Source organism: Pocillopora damicornis, chromosome 5, assembly GCF_964200805.1.
Source record: "Pocillopora damicornis chromosome 5, jaPocDami1.2, whole genome shotgun sequence".
NCBI classification, from domain to species: Eukaryota; Metazoa; Cnidaria; class Anthozoa; order Scleractinia; family Pocilloporidae; genus Pocillopora; species Pocillopora damicornis.
This window is the reverse complement of record NC_142674.1, coordinates 1,126,566-1,150,727: the sequence shown is the minus strand read 5'-3', so window position 1 is coordinate 1,150,727 and position 24,162 is coordinate 1,126,566. Positions and strand designations below refer to the sequence as shown.

The 24,162-nt window shown below is 40.5% G+C and overlaps 4 protein-coding genes and 1 long non-coding RNA gene across 5 annotated transcripts; 3 read left to right on the top strand and 2 right to left on the bottom strand.

Moving 5' to 3' along the window:
- Nucleotides 1-880: 880 nt before the first annotated feature.
- LOC113683704 (mitochondrial inner membrane protease subunit 2) lies at nt 881-4,280 on the bottom strand. Its single transcript, XM_089207752.1, has 5 exons — nt 4,022-4,280; nt 3,611-3,717; nt 2,604-2,669; nt 1,667-1,769; nt 881-1,210 (listed from the first exon to the last, which is right to left on the bottom strand). The coding sequence occupies exons 1-5, from the start codon at nt 4,157-4,159 to the stop codon at nt 950-952; spliced, it is 675 nt and encodes a 224-aa protein (XP_089063878.1). The 5' UTR covers nt 4,160-4,280; the 3' UTR covers nt 881-949.
- A 17-nt stretch (nt 4,281-4,297) lies between these two features.
- Nucleotides 4,298-21,111, top strand: LOC113683705 (cytosolic Fe-S cluster assembly factor NUBP2). The gene is made up of 11 exons (XM_089207749.1): nt 4,298-4,508; nt 4,985-5,048; nt 5,501-5,584; nt 6,703-6,764; nt 8,278-8,381; nt 14,801-14,863; nt 15,707-15,735; nt 15,843-15,902; nt 16,608-16,813; nt 17,047-17,136; nt 20,264-21,111. Exons 1-11 carry the CDS (start codon nt 4,458-4,460, stop codon nt 20,381-20,383), a joined length of 933 nt encoding a protein of 310 aa, XP_089063875.1. The 5' UTR covers nt 4,298-4,457; the 3' UTR covers nt 20,384-21,111.
- LOC149044663 (uncharacterized) lies at nt 8,695-14,472 on the top strand. Its single transcript, XM_089207746.1, has one exon. The coding sequence runs from the start codon at nt 8,843-8,845 to the stop codon at nt 14,114-14,116; it is 5,274 nt and encodes a 1,757-aa protein (XP_089063872.1). The 5' UTR covers nt 8,695-8,842; the 3' UTR covers nt 14,117-14,472.
- LOC149044662 (uncharacterized) lies at nt 18,495-19,889 on the bottom strand. Its single transcript, XR_016186998.1, has 3 exons — nt 19,626-19,889; nt 19,061-19,151; nt 18,495-18,800 (listed from the first exon to the last, which is right to left on the bottom strand). It is a non-coding gene; the product is annotated as an uncharacterized LOC149044662 (long non-coding RNA).
- A 210-nt stretch (nt 21,112-21,321) lies between the features above and the next one.
- Nucleotides 21,322-23,782, top strand: LOC113683697 (archaemetzincin-2-like). The gene is made up of 2 exons (XM_089207748.1): nt 21,322-22,117; nt 23,515-23,782. The coding sequence occupies exons 1-2, from the start codon at nt 21,437-21,439 to the stop codon at nt 23,779-23,781; spliced, it is 948 nt and encodes a 315-aa protein (XP_089063874.1). The 5' UTR covers nt 21,322-21,436; the 3' UTR covers nt 23,782.
- The last annotated feature ends 380 nt before the right edge of the window (nt 23,783-24,162 follow it).

Genomic DNA, 24,162 nt, shown 5'->3' with positions numbered 1-24,162 from the left:
TCTGAGAAAAGTCGCCTGTGCAGTTTTTACCAATTTAGCACCTTAGATTTTTATTCTGAATGACAATGGTTTTTTTCTTCAATACGTTCCTTAATTTATGTCAGAAATTCGCCACACTTTTGCGTTCAACTGTGTTGTAGAACTTTTATAATGAAGTTTCAGGATTGTTTTCAGAAAAAAACGTCTCAAGTGCCGTTTCTGGTACTTATTTAGTAATTTTTTGGGGGTAGGTTCCTGCATTTAAGGCCTGGTTTCTAACTCGCGTACTCAACAATATATTGATATGAGAAGCATGAGAATTTGGTCCAATAAAATATCCTGTTTATCCTTAGTAAGTTGAACCTGTCGGTGGCAGGGAGGGAGGACGGGAGTTGAAGGGCTCTTAAGCTTTCTTAAATTGAGTTATTACATAGAGCATAGAGCAAAATCCTGAGCACAATTTTGACATACAGCTGCTTTCCGGGGTGACCCTCACAGCATAATGTTCGAATTCCCGAGCATAATATATATGACCCTAAATAAGAGACCAGATTGTTCGTTGGCGAACACACATTTTTTCCTTTTGTTTTTGAAAAATTGTGTTGCCTGAACTCTACGTTCACACGGGGTAAAACTGTCAGCAGGACAGTCGAGAGTACAGTGCCGTGAAACAAAAGGATTAACTCGATAAAAAAAAGGGTCTCTCTCAAGACATCAGGGTCCAGTTGTATATAGGGCGGATAACGATATCCAACGGATAAATCGCTATCCGGCAGATAAGTGATAGCAAAACTTATAGCGTTATCCACCGGATAGAGTTTTATCCAGTGGGTAACGCTATCCAACCTTCGAAAAACCGGGGCCAGGAGTTGAAAAACGAATGAGAAACACCAATAAGAACTTGAAGAAATTCGAGTCCTTCTTATTTTCTAAATGCTAAAATCAATCTCGCCTAAGTTTCCATTATGGGTCAACTGCTCAAGTCACATGAGAATTCAGTAACAGAACCAGAATCGTCCACTAAGCTGTAAGATCTACACGCCGTACTAATTCCGTTCTCTTTATCAACTTGTGGCTTGATCGAATGTTCGCCGGTCTTTTCTTCTTCCGAAATTGAAAATTTCCCTTCGAGCTCGAGTCTTTCATCGCACGTGATCTTCTCCAACCTTTGCCATCTTTTGGGAGGCCACACAATGCGCGTTGCTTTTCCTTGGATTAATCCAACAGCCACCTGACGAAAATTACAACACAAGTTACCAAAAGAGAAGTCCAGAAAAGGCAAACAAATTAAAAACGAAATGAGGAAAAACACGAACTTCCAAGAATTCCCGTCTCAAAGAGCTCAATAAAATATAACACGGATCAAATTTAAAAAGGCTTATTGAATGAAAAGCAAAACAAGTTGAGTATAGAAAGACGCGACTCTTATAACGACTTCTGCTGGGGTTTTCGAAGGGAAGAGCCACTTACAAAATCTTTCAAGATTTACAAAAATGCGACCTTCAGCGCTTCAAAACGTCACAGTGAAACAATGAAATCCTCACAGTAGCACACTGTATAAACACCGAGGGCTCCAAGTCATGAAGTAAGTCAATAACTCTATGAAAGTCCGTCTGGATACTTGAAGGATCTGTGTATAGCAAAAATAGTACAAACAACAACAAAAACTACAGAAAACAGAACTCACCGGTCCAAAAGAATTGCTGTCATGACTATGAGAGTGATTGTCACCCTCCACCCAGCAATGTCCTTTTGGAATTTTCACAATCTTCTTTTTGTGGTTAATGCTTCTACAAAACAGAGAAACAGGAATTATTGTTCAACAATGAACATCCTTACACAATGGCAGGTCACAGCCCATTAAGGTAAATGGTAGTGTACATGTAAGTTGGCAAAATTTAAAGATGCCAGTCAAATCACAAACCAGATAATTAGGATATCAGTGAAAGCAGGCCCTCAATATCAAGCCTGCAGTATGCACGATTCTCCACAGCTGGAAGATTTGAGAAAAGCTGGGGAAATTTGCCAGGGGGTCTGGCACTAATAATTATCAGTGCCAGTCCCCCTATAGACCTCTCACCAGCTCAAGTTTTTCATGGCCTCATATTTTCCCTGGGGGGGGGGGGGGGGGGGCAAAGAAATGATCAAGCTAGGATATCAGATATATATCCTGTACAACTTTCTGGAGAACTAATAGACAGTTATTCCATAAGCACACATAGGATAAGAGATAATTGATAGCCAACCAGGCCTGTAGGGCTGAGTTGACATCATCTCATATACAACAAGCACAAGTGGAATAATTGTTTTATTAAAATAAAACCAAAGTAAAGATAAATAAATACATTTTTTAGCTCCGTTCTAATTTTGCGCTGATGCATACACTTACCATATTTGTGGAGTGTGGTATAATGGCTCATAACCCATGATGGCTAGGCCCATGAAACTCTTGAATTGCATTATCCATTGATCTAGTTTTTAATAGTGATGGTTATCAAGTACATCTGACCCACTAGGTCATAGGGTCTTATCCTTTATTGTAAGCAGTTCCTAAGTGTCAACATTTTTGCAGGAGAGTGAATACAGAAACAGTAGTATCTATTTAAAATCATATCATAACTCACCTTACACGGTCGCCTTCTAGAGCTATAACTCTCTTTATTAAGGCAGCATCAGGATCTGTGGGATCACTAGGTTTATATAAAATAATAAGGGAAATTATAGCAATTACAATCATGTTGTAGCTGTGTTTTGTAAATAGCCAATTGGAATGCCTCCTGCTAGGTCAATTTTAAACCAACTCACCATATTCCCTTGAATAAGCACCCACACTCCAATAAGCACCCTCCCCTCCCCTGAAATAGCACCTACCCTATCGGCCATCAAATTAAACAAGACCCCCTCCCCTCAAATAGTGCCCACCCCCCTTCTGGCTCCCCCTCACTTCCTTAAATAGTTTTTAGGATACAAAGAAAACCTGTACGGGATTTGAACCCATGACCTCTGCGATACCGGTGCAGCGCTCTACCAACTGAGCTAACAAGCCAACTAGTCAATGTGTTGGGTCCAAATAAACCAGCCAAGTGATGAATGATGATTTTAGATATATGAAATTCATATATTTGCACTGCGGTAAAGAAACGAAAATAAGAGTGTTCTTAGCTGTGAGGATCTCTAAATTTTGTTTCTTCACCACAGTGCAAATATATGAATTTCATATATCTAAAATCATCACAAAGAAAACCTGTTTGTATTTCCACTTAATATAGCCTTAATAGCACCCTCCTGCCATTTTATTCCTCCCCCCATTTGAGCCAAAATTTTTAATAAGAGCCCAGGTGCTTATTCAAGGAAATATGGTACTGACTTCTTTCAAATATTGTGAGCATAATCATTATTCTTTTATCCAAAAGTAAATCAGTCTTCCTGGCATTGTCAGTAAAAATAACAGTTATTAAAATTTGTGAGCATAATCATTATTCTTTTATCCAAAAGTAAATTAGTCTTCCTGGCCTTGTCAGTAAAAATAATAGTAATTAAAATTTCACCCAAATGTGAGGCTTTCACATAAGAAGCCTAAAATGTTCATACCAGTCTTTGTTTACACTGAACTGTAGAACTTTTCACTTACGTCAAAGTAACAATGTCTCCTCTGTTAATTCCTTCAAATCGCCGGACAGCCCAGCTGTTGACAAGCACTACATCACTACTTTTACGTGGATTGGGATTTAACGTCGGCTGGGCAGAAAAAAAGTGAATAACTACTAATTAACAAAATTAATGAACTACTGATAATATAGAATATTTATATTCCGTTTATATGGCATATTGTAAGAGAATCTGTACACCAAATCTTAACCCTATAACTCCTTCATGCGTGACCAATGAGTAATTTTTCTCCACAATATCAACACATTTTCAAACAAAAAGTGATAACACAAAAAATTTCAATCTCAGAATACAACAACAAATTCTCAGAGCTTAAATTTTGAGATATGCGCATAAGAAATTAAATGTAACGGAAAGTACTCTTGAAACTCACTTGCATAGAGATGCCAGTTACACCTTTGACGCTTCCAACATAGTCCACGAATGTGATAACCACAGGTACACCAATGACAAAACCACGGGTAAACATTCCAAGAACGTTTATGTATGGTCTCACTCTCTGGTAAACCATAGCGATTTATTCAAATGTGCAGTTACTGAAATCTACCAGTCAGTTTATCATATTTTGAGAATGTGAGTGATAGATCCTCCATGTTGTTTTCCGACTTGCATTCAAGAACGAGAATAGCCTGGGAGCAAAACTAGTATCATTCATACCAGTCCTTTGAAGCTGCGCGTTCAACATGGCGCATGAGGTTTGTGCGGAAAGCGCGTTTATTTGAAGGTCGTTGAATTGAGTTAAGATTGGTCGAGTTTTAAAATGGTTTCATCAGAAGAAAGTATCATTTTGTTTTAAACTTAACTCAACCATGGAGGCGGATGGTGATAAAGCAACTGCGATTGGATGTCCTTCACAGACGGTGAGTTATTCTAGCAACTTGGGTATCTAAATTTGTAGCAACCTACCATAATTTGGAGGTGATGGTCTGGGTCTACGTGATGATTTATCTTCTTACGTCCTTCTAATCGCTCGACAGAAACATAATACTGACCTTACCATTATCATAAGTGGACCCTCAATAATGGTATAGACTTTGCTTATGCTTCTCAGGGGCGTAGAAGCTACTGGGGTGTAAATAGGCCTTTTCAAAGAAGGGGGATGGAGGTCACACTGTGCCACACCCAGGGTACCCATGCGAAAGATATTTTTCGGATGAGTATTGAGTGATTGATACTGTGTAGATTTTCAGGAAGAACCTTTATAATAATTTCTGGAAAGTGTGATGAAGAAAATACAATGATGGTGCCAGATAACTTTTCATTACACAAGCTGCGCCTAAAGAGTGGCTTCAGGTATAGTCTAGTCAATGAGATTACCATAATATTCTTTTATCAGTCCCTGGCAGGTAAAGCTGCTGTATGTCAAGGATGCCCAGGACAGTATCTCTGCAGTCAACAAGGTAGATTGTTTTCAAATGTTGGATTTTTAAAATAACACACACACCATTAACTTGGTTCAAGTTTACATTTTACAAACTATACAAAAATATAAGAACACTGTACAGCTAACTAGGTCTGTTTTTTTTTTTTTTGATATAATTATTATTCTCTGACATACATCATAATTTCTTTGGAGAGATTGAATTCCCCTACGTGAAAATATTTCAGATTGAGGAAAGTTCTTTACTAGCTGGTGTCTCAACAGTGAAATATGATAGAGAAATTATAGATTAAAATCATGGGGGGCAAATTGAAATTAGTCCTCTTTTGATTGTTCTAAATCTAATCAAACATCAGTTTTTGGCTATGAAAAAAATTGAAGTACAGTATATGACTGTGAAGAAAGGAAAAATTTGGTCATTAGAAATGTTTAAAAGTCGTAAAACTAATTTTTTACATTAATGATCAACAGGTGTTTTGGACCCAGATCAAGAGATGATTGATTTGCGAATGAATGCAGTCAAACATAAGATTCTTATTATATCAGGAAAAGGCGGTAATAATGTGTTGTAGTCTTAAATTAATTTTGGATCATAATGATTTTAATCTAGTGTGATTTGATTTTCATTTGTTCTGGATACATTATCATAATTCTTAAGAGAGGAAACACAAATTAAGTTAGTTGAATTCACTTAAATGGGGAATCATCTTAAACTGCAATAAATTGCACAGGGTACTGCCATATACTATTGGAATCAATCAAATTGAAGTTAGTTTCCTAGTTCATCATTTTTGAATCTAGGATTGACTCCTTCCTTCATGCACCTGTCTTGTCATACAGTTTCACTCTTGTTTTAAATTTTTACTCCTTTTTTTATGACTCATTAAATGACCAACTTAAAAATGAAAGAGTACATGTTCATAATTGTTGCAGTGAACCATCTTAACCCTTTCACTCCCAGACCAAATTTGTAATTCTCCTTACTGTCAACCATACAATTCTTATAATGTTAGTTCAAAGAATTTAGTATTGGATCAACTAATTATCCCCAAATTGATATGTTTCTTTATTCTCATCACTTGCCTGGTTGATATTGTATTGACATTGTAAGGAGAAATTCTGTCTTAGTCACTCATGGGAGTTAAAAGGTTAACTCATCACTAAAGCTGCCCATTGTCTGGTGTGGTTAACCCTTTAACTCCCAGAAGTGATGAACACATTATTCCACAAACAGCTAATGAGAACATTCAAACTTATCAGGTAGAAGTTGTTGTCTTATCTAGCAGCAAATTCTCACAACTAATTTACAAGGATATGTGTGGCTGTTAGAGGGGAGAATTACTAATCAGATCTTGAGAGTTAAAGGGTTAAGTTATGGGAAAAAGATATAGCCAAGACTGAAGGAGTTGGAAGGGCTGAAAATTCCTTACAACTTACAAGCTTGGATATCTTTCTCGAACTGTCTAAAAAAAATCCAAGGAGCTTGATCATTAAATCGGGAGATATTGCAGGTGGATACCTGGCATAATATTTTGAAACTAGCTTCCAACAAACAGGGTTATATATTCCAACCCCATCGGAATTCTGCAGCATGATTATGAATCAAAATAAAATTACAAACCACGTAATTAATCAATAAAGGTTTTTTTTATTTTTAATCTGGATTTTTGTAGGAGTTGGTAAATCAAGTGTGGCTTCTAATCTTAGCATGGCTCTTGCTAACATGGGCCAAAAGGTAACATTATAAGACATGAGGTACTACATCTAGTACGGGTAGAGCCGGTGTACACTGAAAATATTTTTTATGTGTGTTACTGTGTACAAGGACAGAAGTATTATAAATGTCAAAACTACTTATTATAACCTTTAACCCTTAAGAGTGACAAGCATCTAATTTCCCCTTATAATATCATCCCTGAATCAAACATTAAGGTCATGAGAATAAAGGAAGTGATCAACAAGTACAGAAGCTCTTGATTGTTGAGCAAAATCTCCTTGTCAGCACCCTAAGAAATGTATGGAGAACAGTATGGAGATTATGTATAATGATGTTAGGATGTAAAGGGTTAATGAAAAACCAGGTAATTTGTAGTCATGTAAATTTTTATATCCTGACTGAGGGATATACAGTCTGTTTTGCTTGAACTCATTGTAGAATTGAAAGGCTTTAATTAATTCCAGTAATTCTTTCTCTGATCAGTAAAAGAAGGATATTTATTTAAATGTAAAAACAAAATTGACAGGGTTAGTGGCACTTTAATGTCGATGTTGTGGGAAACATTATACAACTCAACCTCTCAGTTTTGTACTTGAAATAAGCCACTTTTCTGAAGAGTTCAAACTACATACACTCCACCATTTATCACAAATACAGTGGCCAAATAAATTCTTAGGTGAATTACAATAAACATGTTGCTGGTCAAAGTGGAATTCAGGTTAACCCTTTACACCCCAACATCAATATGCATATTCTCCATACTGTTCTCTATACATTCCCTAAGGTGCTGATAAGGAGAATTTGTTTAACAATCAAGTTCTTCTTTGGTTGGTGATCATTTCTTTTTCTGCTTGTGATCTCGATGTGTGATTCAGGAGTGATATTGTAAGGAGATCAATATTAGATTCCAGTCACTCCTATGGGTTAGAGGGTTAAAATGATTTCAGACTACCGTAGTTATTCGGTTATAAGGCGCACTCGGCTATAAGACGCACCCCCAATTCGGCAACTTCATTATTGAATGTTTTCAAACTGAAAACATCGCTAAAATACTTGGTTATAAGGCGCACTGTTGTTTGGGGAGTAAAGATCAGTCAAGTTTATTGTAAATTCTTTCATAAACTTACAAAAAAGCGAAAAAGTCGCGTATTGATTATAGTTTACTGTTAATTAACAAAAGCAGAATTATCGCACACGCAACACTGTGTATCCTTTTATTTGTTTGAAATCGTACCAGTAACTGTGATAAAAAAGATTGTTTCGGGAAAATATTCGCCTATAAGACGCACCCAAACTTTGCCGGTAATTTTTAATAGAAATTAGGAATTTCTTGAAAAAAACGGTGTGCCTTATAACTGAATAACTACGGTAGGTTGATTTGTATTTCTTTGGTTTTAAAACAATCAAAATCATAATTTTTCTCTAACGAAATGAACTACAAATTGTAAAGTAGTTAAAAATATGTTTGACCGGAATTCACTTTATTTAAACTACATTTGGTATATTGGGACTAATTTGAACTTTGGTTTAGGTGGGGTTAGTGGACTTGGACATTTGTGGTCCAAGTGTACCAAAGCTAATGGCAGTTGAAGGACAACAAGTCATTAACTCACCATATGGATGGACTCCTTTGAAGTAAGAATGAATACATACTTCTAACATAGTTTGAGGTTGGTATTTTTTTTTTTCCAGACAAGGCATGTGTGCCATAAATCCAAGTGGATGAAAACAATGTTCTGCAGTTTACAGCACTAACCAAGAAAACATGGTTATACTGTAGAACACAACAGTGGTGGATCTAGGGGAGGAGCTGGGGGGGCCCCCTTTATTTTGGGTAAAAAAAAGAGAATTGCAGAAGGAAGAAAAGCCAGCACCCTGTCGGAATAGTGACGTCAGCCGTGTAACCTCGCAACGCAAAACCAAGGGTGGTCTTTAGGATTGTGGTTTTGTAAAAAGATATAGGCTAAGATCGACGCGATACGAAGCGTGTGACGACTAGAATAAAGATAGGAAAAGAAAACTACGCGAGTGACTAGTGTTGCTATACTGGGATTTCCAACACTAACTGGCACCTCCGACGGGACTGAGATCGAGACATGGAACTGGAGGCACTTCAGAAGAATTTGGACGCAAAACTCAAGCTTTTGGCGTACAAGCAAGAAAAGGGAAAGGGCATTGTGGACAAGGCAAACGCGACAACTATTGGGAGACACCGTGACGGGTTGGTGTGTTTAGCAAAAGAAGCGGACGAGATCAAATTAAAGATCGAAGAGAAGAAGATTGCAAAGGGTGAGCAAATGGACGAGGTATGTGCATGGAGCAATGAAATAGACAAAGTTATTGAGGGTGTAGACGCGGAGATCGAATACCTTGGGAAGTGTTTGGGGGAGGTGAAGAAAAAATCGCAAATGGCCGAAAAAGAAAGCGAGAAAGCGACAATCGCGAAGGAGAGAGAGGAGCAACTCGCGTTTGAAAAAGCACAATGGGAAATGAAGCTTGATTACGAAAAAAAATCAGAAGAATTAGGTAGCAAAAAAGGGAAAGGGTTATCAGGCGATTCCGGAATGCACGCAAAGTTGCCAAAGCTATCAATAACGAAGTTTGATGGGTCCTTCGAACAATGGCTCTCTTTTTGGAACAAATTTTCCGCGGAAATAGACGCGACGGATCTGTCAGCAGTGACAAAGTTCGCTTATCTAAAGGAACTCCTTGTTACAAAGGTACGAGCGGACATAGATGGACTCCCGTTCAATCTTGAGGGGTACGAAAGGGCGAAGGCCATCCTAAAATCGGAGTACGGGAAAACGTCAGAAATTGTAAATGCATATGTAAACAACATCATGGGTTTGCCTACCATCACAAGCGCCAGTCCAAAAGAAATTAATGAGTTTTACAAAAGGCTTCTGTTCAATGTACAAAGCTTAGAGACGCTCGGGAAGTTACGTGAAGTCTCCGGAAATGTGAGGGCGGTGTTAGACAAACTGAAAGGAATAAAGGGAGACTTAGTCCGGGGACACGAAGATTGGCGAGACTGGGATTTCGCTAAACTGATTCAGGCAATTAAAGGTTGGAGAGACATAAATTCAGAAGGAGAAGAAAGCGATGGTGCGAGTGTGTCCAAGAGGAAGAATGATCGCAACGACTGGAATGCCCGCGTTCCGCCGCCACGCGGAAGGTCTTATCAGGTCCAACAACAAGCAAATGGAGGACAGATGCGCGGATGCGTCTATTGCGATGACACGAACCACACATCCGCTAATTGCACCAAAGTTGTCGCGGTCGGAGACCGCAAACGAATTCTGAGCCAAAAACAGTTGTGTTTTAATTGTACAAGTGACAAACACAGAGCAGACAGCTGTAGAAGCCGCGGGTGTCATAACTGTCAACGCCGACATCACACGTCAATATGTGATCACCCACCAAGCGGTCACACAACGAGGGGAAGATTTATGACGGCACAAAACAAAGGAACAGAGAGAGTCGTGTATCCCGTTGTTGTCGTAGAAGTAAATGGAATCAAATGCCGCGCACTCCTAGACACTGGGGCAGGCAGCTCATACGCGTCGTCAGCTATCCTTGAACACCTGGGAAACAAACCGCTACGAGAAGAATTCAAGCGCATAGAGATGATGCTTGGGTCAACAAACAAGGTCATCGGAGTTCATAGCGTGACGATTGGCAGCCTTGATAGGAAATTTCGATTGGAAACGGAAGTCACCAGAGTGGACCGTAGTACATTGCTATCACTTGACAACCCAGGATATGCTGGGATACTGGAGAAATATCCCTACTTGGATGGGGTATACATGGACGACAGAGACGAGAAGCCTGAGCTACCAGTCCACATTATCCTGGGTGCGAGCGAGTACGCAAAAATAAAGACAGAAACCATACCAAAGATCGGACGTCCCGGCGAACCTGTTGCAGAGCTAACAAAGTTCGGATGGACAATTATGTCACCAGGTAAAGAAGTTGACCTCTCTAATATGTTCTTGACCCAGACGACAGCGGCAGATTACGAACAACTATGCAAATTAGATGTTCTAGGATTGCGTGACACACCAGGCGGAGATCAAGCAGATGTTTATGAAGAATTCAAGGAACAATTAACACGAGGGCCAGAGGGATGGTACGAGACGGGGCTACCCTGGAGGGGAAACCACCCTCCACTGCCCAACCACAGAGCGGGAAGCTTGAAGCGATTGGAAAGTACCATTCGGAAACTGGAGAAGAACGGAATACTCCAGAAGTATGACGCCATAATTAAAGACCAGCTTAGCGAAGGAATAGTGGAGCGAGTGTCAGGCCCACCAGTGGGAAGGGAGTTCTATATTCCACATAAAGCAGTGGTGAGAGAAGCTGCAGAGAGTACCAAACTTCGAATCGTGTACGACGCCTCTGCCCGAGCTTCAGAGAAGGCTCCTTCTCTCAACGAGTGCCTTCACGCGGGACCTCCGTTGCAGAACAAGCTTTGGGCTGTTCTTGTCCGTGCACGTTTCCACCCAGTCGCGTTAACAGGTGATATCAAGCAAGCGTTCTTACAAGTACGAATACGGGAAGAAGACAGGGATGCCATGAGATTCCACTGGATCACGGACTTGCAATCTAGGCGAGTGGAAATACTGAGATTCACGAGAGCTCTGTTTGGTTTGGCCCCATCGCCCTTTCTTCTTGGGGGAGTTATCAAACAACACCTGGAAGCCTGTCGTACCGAGAATCCGGACCTGGTGAGGGAAATAGAGAAGAGTCTATACGTCGATGACCTTATCAGCGGGGGACCCACCGTAAAAGCTGCCCTTGAAGTCAAAGCAGGCGTTACCCATGTCTTTAACCAAGCCTCATTCAAGCTGCACAAGTGGCATTCAAATGTTCCGGCAGTGGAGTCCCCTGGTGAGTCTCTTAGCGAAGATACTACATTCGCGAAAGAACAGTTGGGTGCACCTCAAGAAGGAGGGGGATCTATTCTCGGGCTTCCATGGAACAAGCGACAAGATACCATTGAAATAAATTTCCCAACTGACCGCACCCAAGTGACAAAGAGAGGGATACTAGCGAAGATAGCAAGAGTGTATGACCCGTTAGGGCTCGCAGCGCCTATGACATTGAGTGGAAAACTACTGTACCGAGACGCATGTGATTTGAAAGTCGGATGGGATGCTCAACTTCCTGGTCAACTGGGAACCAAGTGGTCAAGATGGGAAGCACAGCTACCAGTGAGCATTTCCGTACCCAGAGCCATACCTCAACACTTTGAAGAGATCAGCAACATTGAGCTACATTGTTTCGGCGACGCAAGCGGACAAGGCGTTTCTGCGGCAGTGTACGGTGTCATATCTCAACCATCCGGTGATAGTGTTGGGCTGATAGCAGCCAAAGCTAGACTGGCGAAGCAAGGCCTCACCATCCCCCGCCTCGAGTTGGTCTCCGGTCACATGGCGACCAATCTCATTGTGAACGTTAAGGAAGCATTAGAGGGTTTCCCAGTTGGAAATATGGTTTGCTGGTTGGACAGCAGCGTTGCGTTACATTGGATCAAGGGAGCAGGGAGTTACAAGCAGTTCGTAAGCAATCGAGTGCAGAAAATCCAGCAACACCCAGAAGTAAACTGGCGTCATGTGGGTACAAAGGACAACCCAGCTGACCTTGGCAGTCGGAGCGGAAGCGTGGAAAATGAAGAGCTATGGTGGAGAGGGCCTGAGTGGCTACTAGACCGAGAGCGATGGCCAGCCGATATTAAGACAACGGCCACACCAGACAGTCAGGCGGAAGCAAAAGTGATACGGGAAGTATTCGCTGTAGCACAAGCTAAGACAGACATCCTAGACGCCTTGCTGATCAAGTTCAACTTATGGAAAACCCTAAGGGTTTGTGCGTGGGTGACTCGATTCATACATAACCTACGGAGCGAAAAGACGAGAAGATCTAAGGGACCACTCACGACAGAGGAGATCGAGATGCAGCGACACCTGTGGCTAAAGCGAACACAGGTGAATTTCAAGAGAGACGAGCGGTTCGAAGATCATCGTGTTCAGCTGAACCTACAAGAAAACGTAGACGGGTTACTGGAATGCCGAGGGCGGATTCAGGGAGACTATCCCATTTACTTGCCTGAGTCTCATCCGTTCGCGGAGAAGATGGTGGCAGACGCACATATCAGGACACTCCACGGGGGAGTGAGCCTCACAATGGCAAAGATTCGTGAAAGGTACTGGGTTCCCAGGTTGCGTCGCCTTGCAAAAAGAGTCGTTAAAGCTTGTAACGGCTGCAAGCGGTTCCGCGCCACAGCGTTCGCGGTTCCGCCACCAGGACAGCTACCAAGGGATCGTACCGAAGGAGAAAATGCGTTCCAAGTAGTCGGAGTGGATTTCGCCGGACCACTGAAGTATAGAAAGGGAAGGAATCATGAAGGCAAAGCTTACATAACGCTTTACGCCTGTAGCCTGACCAGAGGTATTTACCTTGAGCTACTACCCAGCCTAGAAACGGGAGAATTCCTTCGATGCCTGAAACGGTTTATCGCCCGACGTGGGCGGCCAGAAAAGATTTACTCAGACAACGGGAGTACCTTCGTGGCAGCAGCTAAGTGGCTGAAACAAGTGATGACTGACGAACGCCTCAACGAATTCCTCTCCCGTCAAGAAATCAAGTGGCAATTCAACCTGAGCAGAGCACCCTGGTGGGGAGGGCAGTTCGAGAGAATGGTTGGATTGGTGAAGAGAAGTCTACAGAAGACCATTGGAAACGGGTTCCTAACGTGGACCGAGTTAGAGGAGGTTATACTAGACGTAGAGGTTGCAGTCAACAACCGACCTTTAAGTTACGTGGAGGACGATGTGCAGCTACCGATCTTGACCCCACACTCCCTGTTGTTTGGTCAACCAAATGCACTACTCGAGTTGGAACCGCACCGCATAGAAGACGGTGAATTACGCAAGCGAGCAAAGTATCTCAGACGATGCAAGGAGGCCGTCTGGAAGCGATGGACGGGGGAGTACTTAAAGGGGCTGCGCGAACGCCATCGTCTAAAGAATCCTGGAAAGCCCGAAAATCCTATTGTGGGCGAGGTCGTGCTGATCAAGTCGGACGACAAGAATCGCGGGAAATGGAAGGTCGGGATCGTCACGGAACTAATCAAAGGGCGTGACGGTGTTGTCCGGGGAGCAAAGTTGCGCACAGGGACCTCACATCTAGAGCGAGCAGTACAGCAGCTGTATCCGTTAGAACTGTCATGTGATCGACCGGGAGACGGCGACAGACCTCCAACGACCGAGTTGCGCATTGAAGCGCCAGCGTTCAGGCCTTCCCGTGATGCAGCCGTCGCAGCAAGATTACGTATGGAGGATCTTGCTCACGATGAGGAAGGGGATTGAACTTTGAACCAAACCGAAACAGATTGGATGACAACAGCGGATCGGATGCTTGAACATTCTACTTATGAACTGAACATCTGCCACTATGGCTACTGATTGATCAATGATTAGTGTGATTAGGAAATCGATTGAGAATTCTAGATGATAGATTCGTTCATAAAATTTAAGCGATAAGGTTCATTTCTCGACAGACATTTGCCCTCCAAGACAAATGGGGGGAGGGTGTCGGAAAAGTGACGTCAGCCGTGTAACCTCGCAACGCAAAACCAAGGGTGGTCTTTAGGATTGTGGTTTTGTAAAAAGATATAGGCTAAGATCGACGCGATACGAAGCGTGTGACGACTAGAATAAAGATAGGAAAAGAAAACTACGCGAGTGACTAGTGTTGCTATACTGGGATTTCCAACAACCCCCCCCCCCCCCTTAGCTTAAGGTCTGGATCTGCCACTGCACACTACAACAAAATGTAACACAAACAACTCAAGAAAAGACGTGACAATACAACAGAGTAGATGCCTTTTTGATTGTTACAAAGTTCCTCAAGTAGGAGTCAGTACAGTCATACGGAGATGACCAGGGGCATCTTAGATAATAACTCAAGTTTAGGTGAGGGACAGCTTATATATGAATTATAGGATGTGTAAGCTGAAGGCATTATGTTGAGTGTCTTTTTGCCACCTTCAGATCACCTCATTTTGGTGTAAAAGTTATGTCAGTGGGTTCTTTACTGCAAAAGGCACACAATGCGTAAGTTACTGGAAAATGTACATGTACACATAGTCTAGTATTAGTTGTAAATAGCTATGAATTGTATATGTTAGAGCAGAAATGTCACTCTGTCAGCACTGATGGTGTACATCTTCTTAGGCAAAGAACTTAAGTATATACTTAGTCTCCTTGACGTTATACTCCAAGTCGTGATTAAAATGTAATTTCTCTTTTCAATGTTCATACAATATCTAGAAAACTGGTGATAAGAGCATGGTGACTTATCAGATGCACTTTCATACTGATATCATATGAAATTCTCCACACCAATTGACAAGAATATGGATTGCAGTAAGCAGGGAGAGTTAATATCCCCATCCTGGGAGTTAAATATTCAACATGGAGAGACTAGCACTACATATAGGAATATTGTCAGGTCTTTAGGATGAGATGCCACTCGGTTTCAGTAACCTCCTTCCGTCTCCTGTAAACCTTTTCCAGAGAAGGGAGAAGGGACTTGTATCCAAATTAGTGATGTAGCTCATCATCTCACCAGGGGTGCAAATCACTGAGTGCGATATGGATTCTACTTGGATCTTTCACCACAGTGTGACTAAAAGCACGCTAACTCATACCTATCTGTTTTCTGAAAATTGAACGACGTATTCTAGGGGTGAAATAGGGGGATTCCCTAAGGGAAGTCCCTATTTAAACGTCTGTGTGAAGAGCAGTTTTATAATAGTAACGTGTTGAGCCCCAGAGAACAACGTAATAAAAATGTTCAAAGCAGTAAAATCTGCACCTAAGTTGGTCATATTTGTTAGTTACTTGTCCAGCAACATTCTTCTAAGCATTGACGAATTTTTTTTCAATGAACTTTAGGATAATATGGCGCGGACCGCGGAAAACAGGTATGGTACTTGTTGATCTGGGCTCCCGCTTGTAAGGCTTTCAGTAACCTATATATGACCCTTTTTTCTCTCTCTTTCATCATTTGTTATGTTTTTTAACGTTCTAGGTCTAATCAAGCAGTTTATGAAAGACACATTTTGGGGTCGGCTCGACTTTCTTATATTTGGTAAGTTACGGTATGCAGTTTTTAGGTCTTTTTTTGTTGGAAATTAACTAGTCTGAATATTGAGGGGCTGCGGAAAAAGATAGTACTAACGATTTGATTGTAAATAGAATATGAAAGATGGTAATTTTGAGCTCGGTATCGTAAATAAATGGAGAGGGATGTTTTTCGTCTTGTCTCGAGCGAGATACAAAGAAAAAGTTCCATGAGAAATCGAACCTCAAACCTTCACATTCCTCGCGCTGATGCTCTACCTCTGAGCCAAAGAGATTCTATGGTTAGCAAGGCCCATTACAAAGTTCATATAATTGGAAGACAAAATTTGACCCTATCAGGTATTTGATTGTTTCTCAATACGAACTTTCAAAACCAGACAAAAACTCTCAATTGCTGTTAAGGATGTGACGTCTTTGAAGACCCTGGGGCTGACAACCGGGCGAGAGGAAACTATTATTCAATTGAGTACCGGAAGTAATCCGCAATTGCTTTGGTTATATCTAACTTTGCTCTGTGATTGGCCATCCTCTCAACCAATCAGATGCAAAACTAAAAACAATCGCGTCTTGATCAATCGCATTTTCCCACGCTTCAAGCAGTTTGTTTGTTTTCACTTCGGGTTTTCATCAGCTCACCCGTGAGATATCGAGTTGAACACTCGAAGAGAAATTCTCTATCTACGAGCGCCATGTATTACTCTCTATTTAACAGACACACCACCCGGTACATCAGATGAGCATCTTACTGTTGTCAAAGCACTGAAAAATGTCAATCCAGATGGAGCTGTCGTGGTTACGACGCCTCAAGAGGTTGCGTTGGCAACGATCCGCAAGGAGCTGAATTTTTGCCGAAAGATGGATCTGACAGTGTTAGGCATCGTGGAAAATATGAGTGGCTTTGTTTGTCCGTACTGTCAGGTATGTTAAGTATTTAAGCTATGTCGCAAACTGCTTGCGCTTCCTCCTAAGGGTTTTTTTTGTCAACACAACCCTTGAGATAGTTGCCAACAATCAACCTTTACAAGGTGCTAATTATATTTATATCTTCTGTGTAGTTTGAGTTACGAAGCAGTTATGGTTTTTGTTTTTTCACTAACTTAAGAATAAACTCACTCTGTTAAAATTGCTTCATTCTGTTGATAAACGTTCAGGAATGTTCGAACCTGTTTTCTTCTGGTGGCGCTGAAAGACTCGCAAGTGAAAATGGTCTTCGTCTCCTTGCAAAAATCCCGTTAGATCAGGTATTATACAAAAAAAACTTATTGTAGTTATTTTTTGTGATAGTGACGTTTTGTTGTTGCTGTTAATGATAATGGTGATGATAATAATAATAATAATAATAATAATACTGTAGTCATTGGTGTTGTTGATGTTGTTCGTCTCGTTGACATGATGCATGCCAACGATGGCGATGACCATGATGCTGAGGCTTCTACTGATACTGATGCTGTTTTGATTTTGTGATGACCAGTCAAACCTATACGCAGCCAGCTACGTGGAATGAAAAAACCCAAAAGTCATTTTCTCTCAAACTCTGTAAAAATAGAACTTCTTTTAGAGCAAGTTTCAATTGGGTGTCAAAAGTAATTCGGAATGGCTTTAGTTTTGCTTTTCCTCGCCGCGTGACTGGTCCAGATAACTCGCGCCACTTTTTTCAACCAATCAGATCAAAACTAAAACCAATCGAGACACAGTCACTCGCGTTTTCCCGCGCTTTATATAGTTTGCTTGTTTTGAATTTAGATCTCATTGGCTTCTTGTGACGTTTTCCTTTCTCTGATTGGTTGTCAATTAGTCTTGGTTTTACGACGCTCAATCGTAATGCGCACTTAGTGGCACAAAGTTTACTTATGTGTGAACCGAACATGTCTGCCTCTTGGGGAGAGAGAGGCCTGGGTTTGGAAAGCTATTTCGCATACGCTTAAAGGGCATGTAAACCCAAAAAACGTTCATTTTCTTTTCACATAGATGTTTAGTAAATATATCAAGTACACCAAAGGTACCATTCGTTTATTCTCAAAAGTCCATTTTCACTTTGTAAAAGCCCTTCCAAATTCGAAACATTCGCCATCTTGAATGGCGCCATCTTTCCTGTGACGTCACGGGTGGATCCTCCAAAGTCTCGTTTTATAATCGCGTGAGGCACGAAGGAGTCTTTTCTACAGCCGTTGTTTGCTGGTCTCGTCATGATTTTTTTACGTACAGTTTGCTTCAATATAATCAATTTTTTCGTAATGGTGAAGCGTTGTGCCGTCCAGTTTTGTACTGATTCAAACAAAACTGGGCATACAATGCAAATATTTCCAAATGACGCAAATTTGAAGCGACAATTTGTGAAATTTGTTCAAGTGAAAATAGCCGATTTCGTCGAGCCGTTCGAACGTTCTGTTGTTTGTAGCAGTCATTTTTATTCCTGGTGCTGTACCGACGATTCAGGCCTCACCAGAAGCAAATTATTCGGAAGACGAAAAACGACCCATACAGTCGGCAGACGACGAGGATTCGGAAGTGGCTGACCAAACTGAGAAAGAAGTTGAGCTCTTCAAAAGTTAGAGGTCAACAGAGAAAGTACAAAATCGATTTACATGAGAACGTTTCGTTAATTAAACAACAATAGCTTTATTGGTTCTCTAAAAACATCTTTTTTCTCATTTAATGAAAGATTATGGGGAAGCCAGTTGTTTGGGAGCCAGCGCTGAGCCCGTAGAAGACACTGACATGTCTGAACCTTTGCCTGTCGAAACACGTATCAAAGAAAGAGAATTCGTTGATATCAGTGTGTTATAACGTGATCTGGAATTTTGTCGGTTCTATACAAAGAATTCTATACAGGATCCCATAATCAACCCTTATGTTCTATAAGAAAATCCATGCCAGCCCCACTTAGTGCTTCCTTTGAGAAACCCTGCAGAGAAACAGCAGAAGAATTTGTGTCACGGTTTTCACAGCAGTGAAAATACATTCAAAGGTCAGTAGGACAATATTCATCATTTTGAGTACAACTTAAAAGATCCTGATTTCAGCTTGCAAAACTATCTTTTCAATAATGCAAATCGAAGCAAACACAAACAGGGTTGGACAATTATGAAGGCCACACAAGGAAATGCACATGATACAACTTGTTTTATCGATGGAAATGCTTCTGAGATGAAGGATATTGTTTACCGCACAAGATAGCACAGCGACCCTAAAGTGTTTGCTGAGATATCCCCAACACCAACGAACAAGCTATCTGTAGGCAATTTAGCGAAATTTCCTGCCAGGAAAGAAGCGAAAAACAACTAGCTCTAGTATTGTATTATTAAATCAATGGCAGAAACAACTCAAGTAAATCGATCTCAAAATGTAACAAAACAGATGAAACAGAAAATATTTAGCTTAGTCGTTTCTGGTGTGATTATCTGTGCTTTACTGCTGCCTGTAAGCGTACTTGGCCGTCTCCAGCACCCAGAAATCGAGGCAAATTGAATGAAAACCTGGATGCTCAGTGATACAACTTATCTGGGTTTCAGGCCATTTTGCCACAATTGCCCGATTTCCGTACAACAAACACTTTCATGAGTTTTCGGCATTGGTTGACAAGTTCCACACTCGCACCTTTGATAATTTTATATAAAACACTCTCAGAAGCTCAAGTTTAAAAAAATTCTGTTGCATTCCTTTAGATGGTACCCTCGCTGTATTGCATTTTCATGTTAAATACAAATAAATCACAAAGTAAATTAAATACCAGTCTGAGTTTCCGAGACGGTCGCATCGCTGTCGACATGTTCTGTACTGTCTTCGTGCGGATCGCTTCGGTGAACCCTACGCGGCTCATATTGTCAAGGACGTGGCCCAGACTCTCCTAAAGATTCTGGATTATCCCCAGCGCTGTCATGTACTAAGCTTAAGGCATTCGAGTCGCTACCTTCTGAAAAAACATCTTCCGAACTACCGCTACTTACACGAACTCCCACACCAGTTCTACTGGGGAATATGTGTTGCGCAATATTTTGGTTCCACCGCTTACGTCACGACTTCTCGCTATTGTTTTTACCGGAAATGGAATTTCAGTTGATAATGCCGATTTTCTCCTAAAATAAGTCGAATTGGACAAAACTAATTTCAAATTCGTTTTCTACGCCACTTTTTACATAGTATAAGAAAAACATGTATTTTTGGGTTTACATGCCCTTTAAACGAGGAAACTGTGGGGATTTATTTGTTTTCAGACTCATACTCTCTCGTAAACGGGAGTTTTTAACGTTTCACTGTGTTTTTGTAACTTGTCAGAAACCACTATGTCGATAAATTATTTGCATGACACGCAAGTTTTTCTTACATTCGAAATACTTTTTTAAATTTTTTTTATCCTCTTCTTCATAGAACCTGTGCGTTTGTTGTGAACAAGGTTCGAACATTTTCGAATCATTTCCAGAATCACCCGCGGGAACTGCGCTACAGTCTCTGGCAGCTAAGTTAATCAGAAAGACGAAACCGGAATGACGTCATCTTGACCTATATTTTGTCCTCTCTGGTGATTGCTGGTCGTTTACTGTCGCACAAGTTTATCTAAACAAAATTGTTTTAAATCCAGTAATCTGAAATGCTCTGAGACTAAGTGTTGATATTATAGAGGTATGAGTGGCAATACAACATGGGATATAAGATTGCAGCAAAAAAGTAACCAAAAAATCAAATTGGGGAACGCGAATTTAGTCTCGTCACGCATTGGATAGAACGTGGCGTGACAAAACAACGAATTCCGGGTACCAAAAATTTGTGAACAGCTAGTGTAAAGCGAATGTTAATATTTAATTAAAGTTTCATTTTTATGGGGATCTAAAAGATTATAGCAATATTTCAGACATGAATAATACCAAAATTATGGTTGAATAAGCAGTTTGTTTATATCTTTAACTTATTTGAAAAGCCCTGTATAATGATGCGTTTGAAGATATTGTTTTATAAATTATGTATAGTCAATTGTAAGCCAGTTATCACTCAAATATTTTACAGGATTTGATGACTAGTACTTTCCGGACTATTTGTTAAGTAGTGCATAATTTAGGAAAATGATTGAAAACTTATTTCAAGTCTAGTGATTTTTTTTAATACTAAATGTGCCACCGTAGTCGGACCGTACGGTGTAGAAGCGTAGTGAGGCCATTTTTGACAAGAAATTTCTAGAAATTTGAAAATAAAGTAATAAAAGTAGTAAAGTGAGATCTTTATATGTGATTATGTCTTTCATATCGCAGCGTAAGACTCAAGCTAACAATCGTGAGTTGCTCTGGTTAAGGATGTTTGAATTTTTTATCTCTTACGTTACTAAAGGTTGTTTTGCACGTAATTATGTTTATAGGAGGTCCACGTTCCTACAAGGCAGATGTTATGCTGGCTATTGCCTGTATCTATTGTTAGAATCAGAGGTGATTTTTTATTAATTTCTCAGTTTCAAACGCGTAGTTTGAATTGATTTCAAGGAGAGTTTACCAAATCCCAGGCGCCTTTAAAATTTGAATATTGCGTGACCTAAGCACTATCCAAACATCCAATATGGCGACTGCATCAAAAACAACGGTTCGTGATCTCGGTAACTTACAGCGACTTCCAAAGGAAGAGAAAACCTTCTTAACAAAGGGCCTGAAAAACAGGAGTTTGTTTCCAGCTCTGCCAGAGCCAGATGAAGATGACTGGCTGTCGTCGCACTCTGAAATGAAAGAGACGCATGATTCTTGGTGGCAAAGATTTCAATCTGTCATTTCGCCCGTCAGAGAGAGGAAGAAAAAAATATATCTTGTGCCTCTGGGAGAAAAATGGGCAACCTCTGAAGTAGAACTGGATAAAATTGGCACTAAAGAAAGCTTTTTATCGCTTCTACAACGATTTGCGAGTGTATTTTTCACCGGTTTTCAAGTTGTTGTCCTTTCGTCTGTTTCCATAGCGGAACTGAAGTGTAAGACACGACGGCATGGCGGACATAGGCAGCTATTAATTCCAGATATCTATAAATACCTCCAAAGTAAATGGCCTTCTGACGCTTTCTGCGTTGTGGGGATCACAATGATGGATTTGTACCCGAGGGAGAGCTGGAATTATGTGTTCGGACAGGCCTTACCTTCAGCCGGTGTCGGAGTGTTCAGTTTTGCAAGATACGATCCACTCTTTCACGAAAAAGATAGCACGAAAGCCTTGTCATCCAACACGAGTATCCTTGTGTTGTGGAGAAGTTGTAAGGTATATTAGATCTTTAGCGCCTAAAAGTTACTAATATCTAATTTCTCCTTTCAAAGTCACCGCTAAATTAAATATGAAGGTCACGAGAATAAAGGAAATGATCGTCAAGAAACAATTGGTTGTTAAATAAATTCTCCTGGTCAGCGCCTTAGGAAATGTTTAGAGAACAGCATTGAGCATATGCATACTGATGTTAGAGTGTAAAGTGATCAGAGATGATTTCCTCCTTAACCCTTTAACTCCCATGAGTGACCAAGATAAAATTTCTCCTTACAATATCAATACAATATCAACCAGGTAAGTGATGAGAATAAAGAAAAGTATCAATGTGGGGATAATTAGTTGATCCAACACGAAATTCTCTGAACTAACATTCTAAGAATTGTATGGTTGACAGTAAGGAAAATTACAAATTTGATCTGGGAGTTAAAGGGTTAATCTATTTTTTTATCTCAGAATAGGAGAATTAAGACATTAAGTGATGTAATGATGGTGGAGGTGGGGTGGTGGAGGGAAGGGCAGGGGACAAGAACCAGAAGGGTGTCTGGTGGGATGTTGGCAAGGAGGGTTGTATGAAGGGTTTTTATGATACTGGGTCTCCAAAGCAAAACATTTCACCCTAGTTTTTTATTTAAACAAACATGTTTAGTTGACAGCACATGAACTGTCAGCCATAGGTAGTTGCCTTTGGAGATGGGAGGTGTATTGTCTAACTTCACTATACTGAACAGAAGTCAAATTTGCTTTCAACTGGAAGTTGCTAACTGAAATTTGGTAGGATGGGATGTTAAATTAAACAATACTAATTTAGTTTTTCAATCCCAAGATATCTCAGTATCATTAGTAATTCTCCTTACTGTCTACCATACAATTCTCATTATGTTAGTTTGGAGAATTTGGAATTGGATTAACTAATAATTCCCTAATTGATATTGAAGAAATGTAAAATGGTTTCCGTGTTTACATAGCCTGATGTAAACATGCAGGAGGTTGGGAGAACACGAGATAAGCGCAGGAAACCACAACGCGAAGCGGAGTGGTTTCCAGCTTATCAAGTGTTCTCCCAACCTCCCAAGAGTTTACATCAGGCTATGTAAACACAGAAACCATTTTATATTTCTTTTATAAAATAACTAATAAAAGAGGAACGAAAACCGTATTTACATAAGTTCATGTAAAATGGTTTTATGGCCAATTAGAGTGCGCGTACTATTTGAATTATTTTGTAATTTTCTTTATTCTCATCATTTTTCTGTCTGATATTGTGAGGACAAAGTCTCTTTAACTCACTCACAGGAGTTAAAGGGCAATAAAGCAGGAATAGAGTAAATATTTTTATAGGGCAGCAGTATCTCATAGGGCTAAGGGTAATTGATGCCTTTGTCTTGTTTTTATAGGTCATGGCTCATGAGATATGTCATTTGTTTGCCCTAAAACATTGTGTGTTCTTTTCATGTGCTATGAATGGAAGCAACCATCTTCAGGAGTCTAACAACCGTCCAATGTTTTCATGTCCTATCTGTCTTCACAAATTGAAATCCTGGTTTGGATTCAATATGAAAGAGAGGTATCAAGCACTGCTGGAGTTTTGTAGCTCTGTTGAAGATGAAAACTTTCAAGGAGCAACCATTTGGTTACAAAAAGCAATTAAAGAACTTTCATGAACTTTTCAGTGTATTACCATCAAAACACATAGTAATACAAGCAAAGTTGCCCCTGCCCCAAGTTACCAGATTTGAAACCCCCCCCCCCAAAAAAAAAAGAATTAATAATAATTATAGCTAGGTGTCGTAAAAGTATTGCAAAGTTCTGCTCAGTGACCTTGTCACGAAAGTAAAACGAACTATTGACCTCCTCAACTGTTGCAGCCATTGTCTCCGCGTCCACGGAAACAACGTGCATGACAGCCGATCACGTGAGACCTAACAATTTTCCCATTTATCGCGCAATATTTTCATTTCATTGCGTGATAAAATTTGAAAAGTGGATAGCGTGTCCTCTGTGGGCCACCTCCCGCGTGTTTACACCAGGCTATGTAAACACGG

What these genes read in the sequence shown, in the direction of transcription:
- LOC113683704 (XM_089207752.1), bottom strand. Translation starts at nt 4,159, where the DNA reads ATGGTTTACCAGAGAGTGAGACCATACATAAACGTTCTTGGAATGTTT. An exon ending in TAACTGGCATCTCTATGCAA is followed by an intron (nt 3,718 to 4,021) that starts GTGAGTTTCAAG and finishes TTTTCTGCCCAG; the next exon opens with CCGACGTTAAATCCCAATCC. An exon ending in GGAGACATTGTTACTTTGAC is followed by an intron (nt 2,670 to 3,610) that starts GTAAGTGAAAAG and finishes ATATAAACCTAG; the next exon opens with TGATCCCACAGATCCTGATG.
- LOC113683705 (XM_089207749.1), top strand. Translation starts at nt 4,458, where the DNA reads ATGGAGGCGGATGGTGATAAAGCAACTGCGATTGGATGTCCTTCACAG. An exon ending in TATGGATGGACTCCTTTGAA is followed by an intron (nt 8,382 to 14,800) that starts GTAAGAATGAAT and finishes TGCCACCTTCAG; the next exon opens with ATCACCTCATTTTGGTGTAA. An exon ending in GCTCGACTTTCTTATATTTG is followed by an intron (nt 15,903 to 16,607) that starts GTAAGTTACGGT and finishes TCTATTTAACAG; the next exon opens with ACACACCACCCGGTACATCA.
- LOC149044663 (XM_089207746.1), top strand. Translation starts at nt 8,843, where the DNA reads ATGGAACTGGAGGCACTTCAGAAGAATTTGGACGCAAAACTCAAGCTT.
- LOC113683697 (XM_089207748.1), top strand. Translation starts at nt 21,437, where the DNA reads ATGGCGACTGCATCAAAAACAACGGTTCGTGATCTCGGTAACTTACAG. An exon ending in TGTTGTGGAGAAGTTGTAAG is followed by an intron (nt 22,118 to 23,514) that starts GTATATTAGATC and finishes TTGTTTTTATAG; the next exon opens with GTCATGGCTCATGAGATATG.